This window comes from Callithrix jacchus, chromosome 4 (assembly GCF_049354715.1).
Source record: "Callithrix jacchus isolate 240 chromosome 4, calJac240_pri, whole genome shotgun sequence".
Classification (NCBI taxonomy): Eukaryota; Metazoa; Chordata; class Mammalia; order Primates; family Cebidae; genus Callithrix; species Callithrix jacchus.
Window position 1 is genome coordinate 131,411,635 of NC_133505.1, and position 19,212 is coordinate 131,430,846.

At 39.4% G+C, this 19,212-nt stretch overlaps 1 protein-coding gene across 13 annotated transcripts in view; it reads left to right on the forward strand.

The window, feature by feature from the left end:
* The window catches only part of NKAIN2 (sodium/potassium transporting ATPase interacting 2), a 1,060,472-nt gene extending 1,042,561 nt beyond the window's left edge, over nucleotides 1-17,911 (forward strand). For 7 of the 13 annotated variants that reach the window (XR_004742410.3, XR_004742419.3, XR_004742412.3 and 4 more), the window contains 3 exons: nucleotides 10,670-10,751; nucleotides 11,368-11,455; nucleotides 15,512-17,911. Coding sequence is in view for 6 of the 13 variants with exons in the window: in XM_035297728.3 (XP_035153619.2) it covers nucleotides 10,670-10,751; nucleotides 15,512-15,521 (92 nt within the window). In the remaining 7 variants the exon portion in view is untranslated. Of the gene's footprint in view, nucleotides 1-10,669; nucleotides 10,756-11,367; nucleotides 11,456-15,511 lie in introns of those variants that run through there. The other 6 variants (XM_035297728.3, XM_035297731.3, XM_054254410.2 and 3 more) reach the window with 2 other exon arrangements.
* The last annotated feature ends 1,301 nt before the right edge of the window (nucleotides 17,912-19,212 follow it).

Genomic DNA, 19,212 nt, shown 5'->3' on the forward strand with positions numbered 1-19,212 from the left:
CAAAGTTCTATTATAGGTATCTTAAAAATGCAAGCTAACCCCAATAATTCAATTTTTGACAGAAAAAAATACCTCTACTTCTCTGTCTACATGGCACCCCAAAAAGTTCTATTCGTGGTTGAAGAACCCTTTTGTAAAAGGTGGGAGATCAACTCTCTCTATGCTGACCACCGTAATCTTAACTGTAATGGTTGGTTGGATCCAGTTGATTCCTATTCCTCTCCCTGGGGTCTGTAGGAAGATATCCAAACAATTTCTGAGAAGAAATACACATGGAGATTGACTTTACACAATCTCCTTGGCTGTAAAACTCAAGCATGTAGGTAAAATAAACTATGGAAAACATGACCTCTGCTTCTGATTTAAATATGAATGCCCCCTCACGAGTGAAATGGTAAAAATCCAGCCAGTTACATTCAGAGCTGCTTCTTTTCTCATCTTGGTTCTGGGTCACCTTCTGTTGTAACTTCTTCCATACCCAGGCATCAGCATGGTCAGAGTAATCACAATGATCACAGTCCTTCCGTCAGAGCTCTAGTGCTATCCTCCTTAATCTGGGAAATGTAAGCCAGCTCTCCTCACCTACACAGCCTGGGTACAGATCATGGTTAATAAGAGCAAGCCCCAGGCTGCTCAAGCTCCGTTTGCACCGCATGCTCAGGACACAGATTTCTCTCCTGGCCTTTTCTCGTGTCTTGGGAATGTCTACATTGCTTCTGAATCAGGCTTTGCTTTCCATTTTGGGCTTAATTCTATCCACTGGACTTGAAGATTCATCTTGTTTTTTTTCACATTATCCCTTGGTTCACCCAAAGATCTTTGGTTCATAATTATCATCTGTTTTTGTTTTTTGGGTTTTTTTTTTTTTTTTTTGCCATCCCTCCTAAATCCCTATAAACAAGTTAATTAAATATTTCGAAACAACGACAATGATAATAACAATAACAGCAGCAGCAATAAAAATACTAAGAAACCTGAGTTTCACTTGGATCCCAATTTCAGTGGAGACCTTACTGTTTTTCTCTGCCCTGATCTTGACCTACTGTAACCCACTCTCCACTGCCATGGTAGAGACCATCCTACTATAAGGAAAGCTCGGAGCAGTGAAGCTCTGACTCTGTGAATACCTCTCAGAAAACTAGTCCTTAATTCAGTCTCATTGTCGACAAGAGCCCATCCGGATAAACAGGAATTTAGACACTATCTGCAACAAATCTTCAGTCTTAAACTATACGTGTGTGTGTGTGTGTGTATATATATATATATATATCTTGTCACCCAGCTGGAGTGCAATGGTGCAATCTCAGCTCACTGTTACCTCCACCTCCCGGGTTCAAGCATTTCTCCTGCCTCAGCCTCCTGAGTTGCTGGGATTCCAGTTGCCTGCCACCACGCCCAGTTAATTTTTGTATTTTTAGTAGAGATAGGGTTTCACCATGTTGGCCAGGCTGTTCTTGAACTGCTGACCTCGGTGATCCATCCCCCTCGGCCTCCCAAAGTGCTGGGATTACAGGTGTGAGCCACCACACTCAGCCAATCATTTTTTAAGAACATAGTTTAAATAGGGTCACTGTGTAATTATTACATAGTTCTTCTGGTACTGTTTATATTAGCTAAGGTACAGTATAGAAGACAACAGAGGCAGTGTAAAAGACAAAAGAGGATCACACTCTTTTATCCTTCTTCTGTAAAATACTTGCTATCATTCCATAGTTGTCCCAAGTTAAGAATTTTCTGTCTTCTCTTTCTGCTACACTGCATGGCTTAGAACAATAAAGAAATCTTGAATTTTTTGATGGGCTTTTAATTTTCTTCTTTTACACCATATGTGTCATCCAGGACTCTGCATTGCTTATTTTATCCTCTTACCAATTATATGAGCTTAATATGATAATTCCTGTTTTAAGAGATGCTAAGTTGTTTATCTAACTTCACATAGCTGGCAAAAGGACAGAGCAGAATTTAAATCCTGGTCCTTCTAATATCAGGGTCTCTGTTCTTGTCATTATGCCCTTGCACTTTGGATGAGAAGAGACATTCTGCCTGGGTAAAAGGGTTTCCCATGCTTAAAATAAATGCACTATCATGTGATAAAAAGTTCTGGTGGAATCTTAAATGCATATTACTGGGGAAAGAGGCCAGCCAGAAAGGGCTACATGCTGTATGAGTCCAGTGACATGACATCCTGTAGAAGGCAAAATATAAAGACAGTGAAAAGATCAGTGGTTGCCAGGGGTTGGGGGAGGAAGGGATGATTAGGAGGAGCACAGGGGAGTTTTAGGGCAGTGAAACCATTATGATACCGTAATGGTGGATACATGTCACGCATTTGTCAAAACCCATAGAATGTATAACACCAAGAATAAACATTAATGTAAACTATGGACTTTGGGTAATGATGATGTGTCAGTGTAGGTTCTCTGATTGAAATAAATGTACCATTCTAGTGTCGGGGAGGAGGTTGTGTTTGTGTGGGGGCAGAAAATATACAGCAGTTCTCTATACTTTCTGCTCCGTTTTTCTGTGAATCTAAAACTGCTCTAAAAAAAACATAAGGTATTTTTGTAAGAGAAACAAAGGATTTCTCCTCTACACATACACCATTGACTTTATGTCACTTTGCACCCTGCTCCAATTTCTATCTGTAGCACCCCAAATATTAATTAGAGAACAACAACTAGACAAAGTAAGCAGTAGAAGGAGATGCTAAAAAAAGTAAAGGTGTCCAAGGGTGTTCTGATTGTCGCTGTTTCACTTTCTCTCTCCTTCCTCTTATCTATCTTGTCGGCCTCGTGTCATTTTGTTTCTTTTATCTCCACTCTTAAACCTCTTTATTCACAAATGGAAAAGAAAAAACAAAACTAAACTTTTTCACTGTGCTTTTAGAATTGTTCCAGTTACCATTACTGCCAAAACTGAGTGGTGTTACGCTCATAGGTTCTGTAGGTTAATAACAGACAGGCGCAGAGGGCCCGGCTTTCCTCTGTTCTCTGATGTTAGAAACCAGAACTGGGAAGATTCCAAGACTGAGCTGACTCAACAGTGAGGGTCTAGAATCATTTGAAGGAAACTTGTCCAACCCAAAGCCTACAGCCCACAGGCCACATACAGCCCAGGATGGCTTTGAATGAGTCCTAAAACAAATTTGTAAACTTTAAAAACATTACGAGATACTTGGCATTTTTTTTTTATTGCATTTTAGGTTTTGGGGTACATGTGCAGAGCACGCAATACAGTTGCATAGGTACACAGAGGGCAGTGTGTTTTGTTTGCTTTCTCCCCTTCACCCACATTTGGTATTTCTCCCCTGGCAATCCCTCCCCACCTCCCCCTCCCACTGGCCCTCCCCTTTTCCCCCTATAGACCCCAGGGTTTAGTACTCCCCTCTCTGTGTCCATGTGTTCTCATTTTTCATCACCCGCCTATGAGTGAGAATATGCGGTGTTTCATTTCCTGTTCTTGTGTCAGTTTGCTGAGAATGATGTTCTCCAGATTCATCCATGTCCCTATAAACAACACGAACTCATCATTTCTGATTGTTGCATAATATTCCATGGTGTATATGTGCCACATTTTCCCAATCCAGTCTATCATCGATGGGCATTTGGGTTGATTCCAGGTCTTTGCTATTGTAAACAGTGCTGCAATGAACATTCGTGTGCATGTGTCCCTGTAGTAGAACGATTTATAATCCTTTGGATATATACCCAGTAATGGGATTGCTGGGTCAAATGGGACTTCTATTTCTAAGGCCTTGAGGAATCGCCACACTGTCTTCCACAATGGTTGGACTAATTTACACTCCCACCAACAGTGTAAAAGTGTTCCTTTTTCTTCACATCCTCTCCAGCATCTGTTGTCTCCAGATTTTTTAATGATCGCCATTCTAACTGGCGTGAGATGGTATCTCAATGTGGTTTTGATTTGCATCTCTCTGATGACCAGTGACGATGAGCATTTTTTCATATGATTGTTGGCCTCATATATGTCTTCTTTCGTAAAGTGTCTGTTCATATCCTTTGCCCACTTTTGAATGGGCTTGTTTGTTTTTTTCCTGTAAATCTGTTTGAGTTCTTTGTAAATTCTGGATATCAGCCCTTTGTCAGATGGGTAAACTGCAGAAATTTTTTCCCATTCTGTTGGTTGCCGATTCACACTAGAGACTGTTTCTTTTGCTGTGCAGAAGCTGTAGAGTTTCATTAGGTCCCATTTGTCTATTTTGGCTTTTGTTGCCAATGCTTTTGGTGTTTTGTTCATGAAGTCCTTGCCTACTCCTATGTCCTGGATGGTTTTGCCTAGATTTCCTTCTAGGGTTTTTATGGTGCCGGGTCTTATGTTTAAGTCTTTAATCCATCTGGAGTTAATTTTGGTGTAAGGTGTCAGGAAGGGGTCCAGTTTCTGCTTTCTACACATGGCTAGCCACTTTTCCCAACACCATTTGTTGAACAGGGAGTCCTTTCCCCATTGCTTGTTTTTGTCAGGTTTATCAAAGATTGTATGGTTGTAGCTATGTTGTGTTGCCTCTGATGCCTCTGTTCTGTTCCATTGATCTATATCTCTGTTTTGGTACCAGTACCATGCTGTTTTGATTACTGTAGCCTTATAGTATAGTTTGAAATCCGGTAGTGTGATGCCCCCCGCTGTGTTCTTTTTGCTTAGAATTGACTAGGCTATGCGGGCTCTCTTTTGGTTCCATATGAAGTTCAAGGTGGTTTTTTCCAGTTCTGTGAAAAAAGTCAATGGTAGCTTGATGGGGATAGCGTTGATTCTGTAAATTACTTTGGGCAGTATAGCCATTTTCATGATATTGATTCTTCCTAACCATGAACATGGAATGTTTCTCCATCTGTTTGTGTCCTCTCTGATTTCGTTGAGCAGTGGTTTGTAGTTTTCCCTGAAGAGGTCCCTTACGTTCCTTGTGAGTTGTATTCCAAGGTATTTTATTCTTTTTGTAGCAATTGTGAATGGCAGTTCATTCTTGATTTGGCTCTCTTTAAGTCTGTTATTGGTGTAGATGAATGCTTGTGATTTTTGCACATTGATTTTATAACCTGAGACTTTGCTGAAGTTGCTTATCAGTTTCAGGAGTTTTTGGGCTGAGGCAATGGGGTCTTCTAGGTATATTATCATGTCGTCTGCAAATAGAGACAATTTGGCTTCCACCTTTCCTATTTGAATACCCTTTATTTCTTTTTCTTGCCTAATTGCTGTGGCTAGAACTTCCAGTACTATCTTGAATAGGAGTGGTGACAGAGGGCATCCTTGTCTAGTGCCGGATTTCAAAGGGAATGCTTCCAGTTTTTGCCCATTCAGTATGATATTGGCTGTTGGTTTGTCATAAATAGCTTTTATTACTTTGAGATACGTTCCATCGATACCGAGTTTATTGAGGGTTTTTAGCATAAAGGGCTGTTGAATTTTGTCAAATGCCTTCTCTCCATCAATTGAGATAATCATGTGGTTTTTGTTTTTGGTTCTGTTTATGTGGTGAATTACGTTGATAGACTTGCGTATGTTGAACCAGCCTTGCATCCCTGGGATGAATCCTACTTGATCATGATGAATAAGTTTTTTGATTTGCTGTTGCAATCAGCTTGCCAATATTTTATTGAAGATTTTTGCATCTATGTTCATCATGGATATTGGCCTGAAGTTTTCTTTTCTTCTTGGGTCACTGCCAGGTTTTGGTATCAGGATGATATTGGTCTCGTAGAATGATTTGGGTAGGATTCCTTCTTTTTGGATTATTTGGAATAGTTTCAGAAGAAATGGTACCAGCTCCTCTTTGTGTGTCTGGTAGAATTCGGCTGTGAACCCGTCTGGACCTGGGCTTCTTTTTTGTGGTAGGCTCTTAATTGCTGCCTCGACTTCTGCCCTTGCTATTGGTCTATTCATAGTTTCAGCTTCCTCCTGGTTTAGGCTTGGGAGGACACAGGAGTCCAGAAATTTATCCATTTCTTCCAGGTTTACTAGTTTATGTGCATAGAGTTGTTTGTAATATTCTCTGATGATGGTTTGAATTTCTGTGGAATCTGTGGTGATTTCCCCTTTATCATTTTTTATTGCATCTATTTGGTTGTTCTCTCTTTTCTTTTTAATCAATCTGGCTAGTGGTCTGTCTATTTTGTTGATCTTTTCAAAAAACCAGCTCTTGGATTTATTGATTTTTTGGAGGGTTTTTCGTGTCCCAATCTCCTTCAGTTCAGCTCCGATCTTAGTTATTTCTTGTCTTCTGCTGGGTTTTGAGTTTTTTTGATCTTGCTCCTCTAGCTCTTTCAATTTTGACGATAGGGTGTCAATTTTGGATCTCTCCATTCTTCTCATATGGGCACTTATTGCTATATACTTTCCTCTAGAGACTGCTTTAAATGTGTCCCAGAGATTCTGGCATGTTGTGTCTTCGTTCTCATTGGTTTCGAAGAACTTCTTTATTTCTGCCTTCATTTCGTTGTTTATCCGGTCAACATTCAGGAGCCAGTTGTTCAGTTTCCATGAAGCTGTGCGGTTCTGGGTTGGTTTCTGAATTCTGAGTTCTAACTTGATTGCACTATGGTCTGAGAGGCTGTTTGTTATGATTTCAGTTGTTTTGCATTTGTTGAGCAGTGCTTTACTTCCAATTATGTGGTCAATTTTTGAGTAGGTGTGATGTGGTGCTGAGAAGAATGTATATTCTGTGGATTTGGGGTGGAGAGTTCTGTAAATGTCTATCAGGTTTGCTTGCTCCAGGTCTGAGTTCAAGCCCTGGATATCCTTGTTGATTTTCTGTCTGGTTGATCTGTCTAATATTGACAGTGGAGTGTTAAAGTCTCCCACTATTATTGTGTGGGAGTCTAAGTCTCTTTGTAAGTCTTTAAGAACTTGCCTTATGTATCTGGGTGCTCCTGTATTGGGTCCATATATGTTTAGGATCGTTAGCTCTTCTTGTTTTATTGATCCTTTTACCATTATGTAATGGCCTTCTTTGTCTCTTTTGATCTTTGTTGCTTTAAAGTCTATTATATCAGAGATGAGGATTGCAACTCCTGCTTTCTTTTGCTCTCCATTTGCTTGGTAAATCTTCCTCCATCCCTTTATTTTGAGCCTTTGTGTATCCTTGCATGTGAGATGGGTTTCCTGGATACAGCACACTGCTGGGTTTTGGCTTTTTATCCAATTTGCCAGTCTGTGTCTTTTGATTGGTGCATTTAGTCCATTTACATTTAGGGTTAATATTGTTATGTGTGAGTTTGACACTGCCATTTTGATGCTAGCTGGCTGTTTTGCCCGTTAGTTGTTATAGATTCTTCATTATGTTGATGCTCTTTAGCATTTAGTGTGATTTTGGAATGGCTGGTACTGGTTGTTCCTTTCTATGTGTAGTGCCTCTTTCAGGACCTCTTGTAAAGCAGGGCTGGTGGTGACAAAATCTCTGAGTGCTTGCTTGTTCGCAAAGGATTTTATTTTTCCTTCACTTCTGAAGCTCAGTTTGGCTGGATATGAAATTCTGGGTTGAAAGTTCTTTTCTTTAAGGATGTTGAATATTGGCCCCCACTCTCTTCTGGCTTGTAGAGTTTCTGCCGAGAGATCTGCTGTGAGTCTGATGGGCTTCCCTTTGTGGGTGACCCGACCTTTCTCTCTGGCTGCCCTTAGTATTTTCTCCTTTATTTCAACCTTGTTGAATATGACGATTATGTGCCTTGGGGTTGCTCTTCTTGCGGAATATCTCTGTGGTGTTCTCTATATTTCCTGCATTTGAGTGTTGGCCTGTCTTGCTCGGTGGGGGAAATTTTCCTGGATAATGTCCTGAAGAGTATTTTCCAGCTTGGATTCATTCTCTTCATCACATTCTGGTACGCCTATCAAATGTAGATTAGGTCTCTTCACATAGTCCCACATTTCTTGGAGACTTTGTTCATTCCTTTTTGCGCTTTTTTCTCTGATCTTGGTTTCTCGTTTTATTTCATTGAGTTGATCCTCGACTTCTGATATTCTTTCTTCTGCTTGGTCAATTCGGCTATTGAAACTTGTGCATGTTTCGCGAAGTTCTTGTATTGTGTTTTTCAACCCCTTTAATTCATTCATATTCCTCTCTAAGGTATCCATTCTTGTTATCATTTCCTCAAATCTTTTTTCAAATCTTTTTTCAAGGTTCTTAGTTTCTTTACATTGATTTAAAACATGTTCTTTTAGCTCACAAAAGTTTCTCATTATCCACCTTCTGAAGTCTAATTCCGTCATTTCATCACAGTCATTCTCCATCCAGCTTTGTTCCCTTGCTGGTGAGGAGTTTTGGTCCTTTCTAGATGGCGAGGTGTTCTGGTTTCGGGTGTTTTCCTCCTTTTTGCACGGGTTTCTTCCCATCTTTGTGGATTTATCCACCTGTCGTCTGTGTAGTTACTGACTTTTTGATTGGATCTCTGAGTGGACACCCAGATTGTTGATGATGGAGTATTTCTGTTACTTGGTTTTCCTTCTACCAGTCTAGCCCCTTCGCTGTATGACCGCTGAGGTCCACTCCAGGCCCTGCTTGTCTGGGGTGCACCTGTAGCGGCTGCAGAACAGTGAGGGATGCTACCAGTTTCTTTTTCTGCTATCTTTGTCCCAGGATGATGTCTGCTGAATGCCAGTCTTATGGATATAGAGGGGTCAGGGAGTTGCTTGAGGAGACAGTCTGTAGGAGCTCAAGTGCTGAGCTGTGAGCTCTGTTGTTCATTCAGGGCTGCTAGGCTGCTATGTTTAGTTCTGCTGCAACCTAACTCGTAAGAAAACCCCTTTTTTTTCCTCAGATGCTCTGTCGGGGGGGGGGGGTTGGGGCTTTCCTTGTGAGTGTCCGCCTCACTGTCCTGCCCAGCTAGGAGGCAGTCTAGTCTCTTTTTGCCTGCCGAGGCTCCGCCCTGCTGGTGTGAGGTTCGCCCTTTTCCTGCAGGCTCCGCCCTTCTGCTGTGGTCTCGGCCCTGTTGCCTCGGGCTACGCCCTGAGGCGGAGTCTCTCTGTTGTACCGGGTTGCCTCGGCAGCGGCAGGCTGTGTCAGCAATGGGCGTGTTCCTCAGTAGGGGCTGATTGCCTCGGTAATGGCTGACGCCCCTCCCCCACAGAGCTGCGCTTTAAAAAAAAACCTATTCACCGGGAGCGTTTGGAATCGCCGTTTTGTTTGTCGCACTGCGCTCCCCCAAACGGTGAGTCCCTGGGATTTCCTGGGCTGGCTCACAGTTCAAGACCCGTTCAGTCTCAAGTTCAGCCCTCTCGGGTCTTAGTTTGCCGGTTCAACAGGGCACCCATAACAGTGCGCTTTTGTATGGAGCGTTGTGGAGCGCCTCTGCGCTCCGGCGCGGGCCGGAGCCACACCGGCTGCCGGCTACGCCAGCGGAGACCTCTGCCTGGCGTCCCGCGTCTCTTTTATACCTGGGAATTTCCCCGTTCTGTGGGCAACTAAGATCCATCTGGAAATGCTTCCCCGACTCACCCTCTCCGTGCGTCCAGTGAGAGCTTCACTCCTGGGTTGTTCTCACAGCGCCATCTTGAGTCCTCCTCATATTTGGCATTTTTTTAGTTCATCAGCTATCATTAGTATTAGTGTGTTTTATGTGTGACCCAAGACCATTCTTCTTCTTCCACTGTGGCTCAGGGAAGCCAAAAGACTGGAAACCCCTGATTTAAAGCTATTTTCTTTCCCACACCTGGGTTTGGACGCTGGTTATCGGCTGATATCAGTTATCCCATTACTGAAACACTTATCCATAGGTCCTCCATTGATCTTTCCATGTGGGCTAGCTTGGGCTTCCTTGTGGCATCATGGCTGTATTCCAAGAGAGAACAACCCAAAAGAGCAAGAGAAACATACATGACACTTTCATGACCTAGCCTTAGAATCCCCATAGTGTCACTGATAGCATAGTCAAAGCTTCCAGAAAGGTCTACCAGTGTTCAAGAGGAAGAGATATATACTCAAACCATTATATGGGAGGAATGTCAAGATCACATTGTAAAAACATGTAAAATAGGAGATACTATTGCTGCCATTTTTGAAAATATAATCTGCCACATAAGATTATATAATATAATCTTATTATATATTATTGTATCTTAAATAGGTAAGTATGTACTGAATTTGAATATTTGGTTAGATTGTTCCAAATCTTTACCTCTGATTATCAGTTTCAGATTGTAAGCCACATTTGGCGGGGACAGCAATGTCGAGTTCATTTACATCACCTCCACCATAGCACCTTGTGCTTGACAACCATAACATGCAATATTATTACTAGCCCTGCAATTGCTGATAGATACTTGCACTTGAGTGGTCATTATTTATATTTATATGCTATAGCATTTTGTAACATGTCACAGAAAATCTACACTAACCAAAAAGGCATATAGCATCTCTATTGTGTAAATAAATGCTATTACTCCAGTTAGATCTTGGTTGCTTGAGAATAGTGCGTCATTTTTCTACCAAGTGAATACATTTTTGTAAAGCAATAATTGAATCTTACAATGAGTTGGGGAGGAGGGGGTGGCAGAATCATTACCTTAAAAGAACTTTATTTCTTTCATTTTTTTTCTGAACAATTAGTTGCTTTTAATAGTTTAATAGATTGTTATTAATAAAAGGTCATCTGTGTGGGGCCTTGATCATAAATGTTTACCTCCTCTGAAAAGCTAACTAATGAAGACAATTGTCCCTTTTCAGTTGATTTCATAGGTGGCTTTGACTCTTATGGCTATCAAGGGCCTCAAAAGACATCTCATTTACAACTACAGCCTATGTACATGTAAGTATTATTACTTGGAAGGTATTCTTCTGGGGTACTAAAGATAATCAAGTAACTGTATCATGATACAAGATTGATGGCATGCAGCTTTTGTTCAGTTATATACTTACAGTATTCTTTCTATTGATATTGTTTGGCTAGGATAATTTTAATAACATTTTCCCCTGAATTTTTCTTATTTGACTTATAAGAAATGCCACTCTAAAGTTACCTTTAGTCTTACATAAGTATCACCTACATGTCTCAAAATCCTATGTTAATTATCTACCACTTTTTTATTGTCAAAAAGTTGTATTTTTTGAAATGATATAACAATGTAAGCAGTTAAAGATAACTATATATAAACCATATATTCTGGTTTCATTTTACAGTGGTTGTCCTGGCATAATTATTACTCTCAAAAGAGTTCTCATTTAGATGATAAATAATAGGATCACCCTAGTTATATGTAGTGTTTAAAAAAATCAAAAACTGAGTAATACACTTTCTCTATCATTTTTCTAATGTAAAGTGGAAATGAACTGGAGCATTAACACTGAAACTTATCGAACCCTTAACTCTAGCACTCAAGAGAGCAGACATACAATCAGAGCCTGATTTTTATATCTGTGTTTAGGCAAATTCCCTTGGATAACAACTGATAACAAATTCTATATATCAGCATCAAGTGATATGCTGAATTGCAAGCGAAGATCAAATAGAAAGTAAGATTCCAATTCATTTTAAAATGTGAACTTCTCTTTGAAGATATGTGTTTGTTGTCGTTGTCCTCCACCATTGAATCATTTTGCCTTTTAATATCTTTAGTGTGTAGGATAATAAATGGAGTTTGGGAGTAAGTATTTCTCCTCCAAAGAGATTAATCTTTAAACACTCCCTTTTTAAACTCTCTTTTAAAAAAAAGAATAATCTTGCACCATGCCTTTTTCTTTGAGTCCCTTGTAGTTCTTTGAAATCATTTGCTAACAGCATCCATAAAACAGACTTTAGCAGTTCAGAAACCAACCAATATTTTGCTTCATTCGAAGCTCTGCACAATGTATTACATATTTCTTCTGTTACATTCTCACAATCACTGCCCTAATTCATGCAACGTATGACCTGTTAAGTTTTTGGTCTCTGTCATTTCAGAAACCTCTATTGTATCCTCCATGTGGCTGCCAAATTAATCTTCCTAAAGTACTGTGCTGATGATTTTACTTTCCTGCCTCAAAGCTATCAAGGAGTCCCTATTACCTACTGAAAAATCTAAATTCCTTACTATAGCCTGCAGGTCTACTCTGACCTGGCCCCTAATAGTCTGTTGAAACAGGATCTCTTCTCTTCAACTCTTAATAACGTTTGGGTCCCAACCATATGCAGGTGATGCTGGAGATATTAGGAAAATGTAGTAATGAATGAGAACTAGCCCTGTCCTCCTGAAGCTTGAGACCATAAACAGTCTGGTAGCTCCCCTTAGCCATTTTCTAGCCAGACTAGAACTCTTGTCTTATTCAAATATGATATGTATTTTTCCAGTTGTTCATGGTGTTCTCTTGACACCAAACATCACATTTTTTTCCAAATTCTACTCTTTGAAACCCCACTATCCTTTGAATTTTATCTTAAGATGTATTCCTTTATGAAACACTTCTTGATCTTTTCTCCTCTAATATTTCTCTTTTATTTCTTTCACCATGTACTACAGTTGTTTGCTGTACATGCCATACCTTCCCTATCCTCCCAGAAAAAAATCCTGATCACTACAACAACAAAAATGATCAATCCTTCACGCTCTTTACCATTCTTCTCAATAGTTTATGTAACATTATATAAGGTGTTCTATTTAAAAAGGCAGAGCAAAAGTAGTGGTTCAGATGACCTACTGAAGGCATGCTGTCTGAGATTAAATTCCCTGCAAACATGGGCATGTAACTTTGCTTGAATAACTTTATTTAATCTTACCAAGCCTAAGTTTCCTCACCTGGAAAATCAAGATAGCATACATACTTTATCTGATTGTTCTGAAATTATATGAAGTAATATATATAAAGCACATGAAACACAGGACATGTCACATAGTAAGTGCTTAATAAACATAATTAATTAGTGGTAGAATAATGTTTCTGTTAATCACTATCACTCATGAAAAGGCTGTATCAAGTTAGAAATGACATATACTGTAAGTCATTCCTAAAAGATCTCCTCTGTAGACAGTATATTACATATAACAGGGGTCCCTGGACCGCAAGTAGTACTGGCACATGGTCTGTTAGATGCTGAGCACAGAGCAGGAGGTGAGCGGCAGGAGAGGGAGCATTACTGCCTGAGCTCTGCCTCCTGTCAGATCAACAGCATTATTAGACTCTCATAGCAGTGTGAGCCTTATTGTAAACTGCATGTGTGAGGGATCTAGGTTTTGTGATCCTTATGAGAATCCAGTGCCTGATGATCTGAGGTAGAAGAGTTTCATCCTGAAACCTTGCCCCCTAACCCCAGTCCATAGAAAAATTGTCTTCCACAAAACCAGTCTCTGGTGCCAAAAATGTTGGAGACTGCTGACATATAACATCAGCCCAAGTAACATGTAACGATATAGTTGTGCTCATGAGTAGAATAAGGCCAGGCACAGTGGTTCAACCCTGTAATCCCAGCACTTTGGGAGGCTGAGACGGGTAGATCACCTGAGGTCAGGAGTTCGAGACCAGTTTGGCCAACATAGTGAAACCTCATCTCTACTAAAAATATAAAAATTAGCCAGGCATAGTGGTGCATGCCTGTAATCCCCATTACTCGGGAGGTTGAGGCAGGAGAATCGCTGGAACCTGGAAGTCAGAAGTTGCAGTGAGCCGAGATCGCACCACTGCACTCCAGCCTGAGTGACAAAGTGAGACTCCATGCCAAAAAAATCAAAAAGTAGAATAAAACATCTAAAAGGTTTATAATTGCTTGCTGCTAATAATATCACATATATTTTATTGTATTGATCAATATGAATGATCACAAATATGATCAAGCTGCAATAAATTAGGTATAATCTCTCATCTCTATAGATCAGCTATGATAACATAACATGAGAATGCTGATTATATATAATTTAATATATTATTTCAAATCAAGCATTTCTGGTTCTAATGGGCTTTAAAGAAGAGACTCTACAAAGATAGATATCTTTGTCTAGAATTAAATTCCTTGAGAACAAAACTTCCCATGATTTTGTTAAACAGAACACTTTAAATGCCAACTAATAGTTATAAAAAATATGTTGTTTTCCCCTTTACTGCATGAGACTGGTAAAGTTGTATCAGAGCTTTCAAGTCTCACTGGTCATTAAATAAGTTAAATATTTCCTGGAATTCAAACTTAGGAAATTATATATACTTAAGGAAATTATGAATGAAATTACTCATCAAAATACTCCAATCATCCCTTCCACAAAACATCCCATAGGACACCGCAGATCCTAGAACACAGAAGTTTCATTTTACAGATGAGGAAACTGAAAACAAAAGTCACACAACTTGTTAGGGGTGCAGCCAGGATTATCAACTGGTTTTCCTGACCCCTTCATTGAGTGTTTGTTCCAAATTCTTAGATAGACTATGAGTGTGACCTGGTATCACATTCTGTGAGTTTTAATTTGCTTGTTTGTATTCTTAACACTAACTTAGCCACCACATTTCCATACACAGCTGTGCCTCTCTCCCTTTTCTGCATTCTGTTTATTTCTTTTTTATTTTACATTATGCATTGTTGAATGAGGGCCATTTCAACGTCATAGCCCACAAAACCAATCGTCTGAGAGCCACTGTTTATTCAAATCTAGTGAAAAACCAAAACTGACACACCTATAAACCTTATTCCCCACTGAGAGGCAGAGAACTTAGCATCTCCTATGTCTTTATCATTTAGAGTGTAACTTCTGTCAACCTACCATAAATATGTCTTGTAAAGTAAGAGTAATTTAACTTCAGGGGCCAGTTCAAGCACCCTGACAATATTATATAGCAACTGGAAACAAAAGCTGTTCTTGGAAGGAAAACAAATGTTGAAAAGTAATATACACTTTTAGCTGTGGGACTCCCATTCTTCCCAGAAAATCTTCTTTGGCCAAGATCCTGGACAAAGCTTTGAAAACACGGCTGTAACTGACCCACAGTCACAGCTGTGTTTCAGTTCCTGCAAACAATGAATAGACAGTCTTCTTCACTTAAGTTGGGTGACTGTTCTTGGTTTGTAATTCTTCAGATTTGGGATAACTAATCTAAAAAGGAAGATTTTAATTATATTTTTCTTACAGTTTGGCAAACCTTGTTGAAACAATGATAGCAACAAAGTTGCTGCACGCACACACACACAAATCCCATGTCTACAGCTTAATTTTTTAACAAAATAGCTGCTTTGACTACCAGGGACCTATGTGACTATCAGAGCAAGTAGAGATCTGATTGGGCTTCTGGCAATATAAGAATGTCCTATAATATATCAGACAGTATTTGAAAACATCGCATTCTTTGTGGCAGCCTAATTGCACAGAAATACATATTCATTTCATTTGTCCCTGGAAATAGATTCCAAATGACCAAAATTGGCCTCTCTATCCATGCAATTGCACTGAATAAAAAGAAAAGAAGAGGAAAATTACCTATTTAAAACCAATTTGGGCTTTTTTTTGTTTGTTTGTTTGTTTGCTCTTGTGCTTGGAAAGGTGAGAAAAGGTGGGGAGCAATAGGCACCTGTCACTTTTCCCCTTGACTAAAAACATCTTTTCTCTCTCTTAGGTCAAAATAATACAGATGACTTCAGTATGTCAGCCCATGGACTTTTCAAAGAACTTTTTTCGCAGTGGCCTCCTGCATTTTATGAAGAGCAAGAAGCAACTGAGTTTAAATACATATACATATTAACAAAAGAAATACAAAGCCTCTACATACACTGACACACACACACACACACACACACACACACACACCAATTCCACTTGACCTCCTCTTTCTAACTGAAACAGACAAATATGCAGGACATGCCTATCTTGGATTTCCTGAAAGCAGGCTCCTTTCTCCCAGGCCTTTGGAAAGTTCAAAAGGAGATGTGTTGGTGCCCAATGGTTGCTGGCCGTTGCTAACTCCTCTGCAGCCCAGCTGGTCGGCCTCTGTGAGCTGGGAAGTCATCCAGGGCACATTAGTTTGAGAGCTCTGTCTTCTGCACTCCATACATCTTGACAGCACCACGGCTATTTAGGCAACGTAATTGCAAAACCAAACAAAACATGCCATGATGACCCGAAGTCCTAAATGACAGATTGTTTGCCCTAAAGGCTGTACCGTACATACTTGCCTTAACCCACCTACGTTGTGTGCCCAAGAATCTCAGTGCAGACAGCTCCAAGTCACTTCCTTTAGGCTAACACACTGCTATTAATTGTGAATGAGTTCAAGTCTGTGTTTCATGTCAAGGAACAAGACTGACTAGCTCAGCAGCTCAAGTGTGTCTATAAGAAAAGTGCCAGGTGTCAGCAAAGTGCTTTACCATAGAGCCTCCGTGGTGGCCCAAAAAAGACAAGTAACAATAGCAATGTTTGTCATCTTTATAATTCTAAAATATGGTCTTCTGATGGGGCTAGGGTGGGACAGAGGAAAACATTAACCTACTAAGCTCACTAATCTACTGGAATCAGAAAGCAGAAATGGCTTAACTCGCTGATTTTATTTATTGCACTCTAGGTGCTTTTATAAGTATCTACAATTGTCTTTTACTAACACAGAAACAGCTGTGGATTTCTATCAACAGAGGCCAACTGAATATGTATTAGCTATGTTTACTCTTTTATATCTAATTCAAATTGAAGACTCTATGTAGGTGAACTTTTTTTTCTAACTTCAGCATACAAGATTATTTTTGGGTGGGTGGGGGGAGCAATAGTTACCTTGGTGAAATATTTGAGATCCTTTTGTGGTATCTGGGGGATCTGTTGTGTGTTAGAGTGTATTTCAATCCTCCTGTATTATTGTGGCAGAAAAACTGTGCTGTTAACGTAGTTGGCAACAAGATGCCTTTGGAAACTTAATAGTAGGTCAATGTGTTTATGGAATTTTCTGAACTCCTAGGAAATTTTGTTCTATATTTTAAAGCATTATTTGGTTTTCATTAGTGGAAAATATGATTAGCTCAGGCTTATCAGGAACTCAGATGAGTCACATTTTTTCTTGGATACACCTGAGACATTAAACTCAATTTTTTAAAACTAACACATCATCCTTCGTACAGTGAGATCCAGAAGCTACAAATTGGCATGGAGCAAGTACTTTTTCTTTGATTTCTATGAAGTTTCAGTTATTGGATTAAACTACTTTGGACCTTAGCCTATTCAGATCTACATACACCAGTTCCATTACTGTGTTTGCATGGATGTCTGTAATACACACACACATATACATTTGAAAATGATACAGGAACAAAGTGTTACCATTGGAACATAAGCTATAAAAAAAAGATTCCAGCACTCATGCTTGAATTTTCTCAGTGGCTTGTATGTTTGTCCATACATACATGTATAAAATAATCACAGCCATGTCAGTGAAACCTCATATGATGCTTTTATAGTGACATGCATGTTTAATGTATGAGAAAAATATTTACCAATGTACTGTCCTTTGATTCCTAAAGTATAAATACTATACATGCCAGAAACTATTCTAATGTGACTTTTAATGTGACTATTAAAATGAGGTTTCACTGTACATTCATGCTGTGATGAGATTTCACCTTATAGTACATGTATATGGGTACAGAAAATAAGCCCTCATATTCCTGCTTTAAGTTACAGCCAAGTTTTCACCAAATCACAACTAACATCACCACCAAAATTTTAAAAAACAGTTGTTGACTACTAAAAAGTAATCAGTGAACAGGTCTTTTATGGGAGCGGTAAGCACAGTAGTGTGATTACATCTGGGAAAACATCTAAAGTTGTACAGCTGTATCCTCCTCAAAATCCGGTGAAGAATGCTATTTTTCTAGGCTGAGCTTTTGTTATAAACCTAATATTCAGAAGGCAAGAGTTATGATCCTGATGTGTCCTTTTTTTTGCATTTGTTAATTCTGAATGTATTTTTAACAGAGTGATTTTTTTGACTTACTAGTGTAATTTGCATTTTAAAAATAAATGGAAAAATACTTAAGTTTCTGAGTCATCCCTGAAAACCCCTGCTGCTTCTCACAGTATATTTGCTTACGCCATTCACTGGAAAACCCTATGAAATTTACATGAAGGCAACACTGATATTTTGTGTAGTGCAGGGATGTGTCAGTAGTGAAAAGAAATTGCCAGGTCATGGCATCATTATTGCTCAGTCATAGGTAACATGTACTTTCATTATCTGCTAACACTGAGCGTTCTTTTAGAAGACTGCCTGCAATAGACATGCTGTCATTTGGAGAATGTCCCCTCCCACCCCCGCCCACCACCTTCTATCTGGGATTTAGTTAGTATCAAGCTAACAGTTGACAGAGGTCACTATATTTAAAACTTTTAGTTAATTTATAGGAAGATTTTTTTATAATTATTTTTATAGGCCAAATTATTTAAAATAATCTAAAATACTCATTTATTTCCAGTTTGATGACAGAATGTTTTGGTATTGTTATTCAAATATTGATATTCACCTCAATAGAAGACAATGTTGGGATAAAGCAGACAAATAGGAAAGATTAACCGCTGGCATTACTGATTCCAAAAACAACATTTCAGCTGCAGTTCACTGTATGTACCCAATGACTGAGGGCAGCAGGCACAGACTGCTCCAGGCACAGGCTGTGTCAGGCTAAGGGTTGTGTCCTTTCTCCCACTGCACACAGGCACGCACCAGCCCCCATCAGTCAAAATGCTGCAGTGGACTGAAGACACAAAAGGCTTCAAGGCCATATTACAAGAAGCCGATGATCAACTTGTAGTCCTTGACGTCTCTGCCACATGGAGAAAGCCTTGTAAATGATCAAGCCAGCTTTTACTTTTGTCCCCTGTGTAAAAAGTATACTGATGTGGTATTCTCTGAAGTAGCTGTGAATGACTATCAGGATATTTCTTCACACTGTGACATGAAATGCACACAACAAAGTGGTTACATAAACAGGGACAAAACTAATAGACCAACTATGCGTATATCTACTGTGAAGAAAGGATTCATTCTTCTGGAGTTCTCAATTTAATAGGTTGTGTGTTTGGTAAAATACAGTGGAACCAGGATCTGCATCTGATCTGTTAACTATTTAAAAATATAACCTCTGATACATTTCACTCTCCTCTGCATCTGATACATTTCACTCTACTCATGAGTAGACCATGTTAATTCAAAAATACAAATTCATTTTAAATAGGTCACATTTTAGAAGAAATTTTTGAGACCCAAACCCATTCATTATTCAAACTAAAACCTACTAAGGAAGTTAAGGAACAATTCAATATTACCTTGTGTCCTGAAAA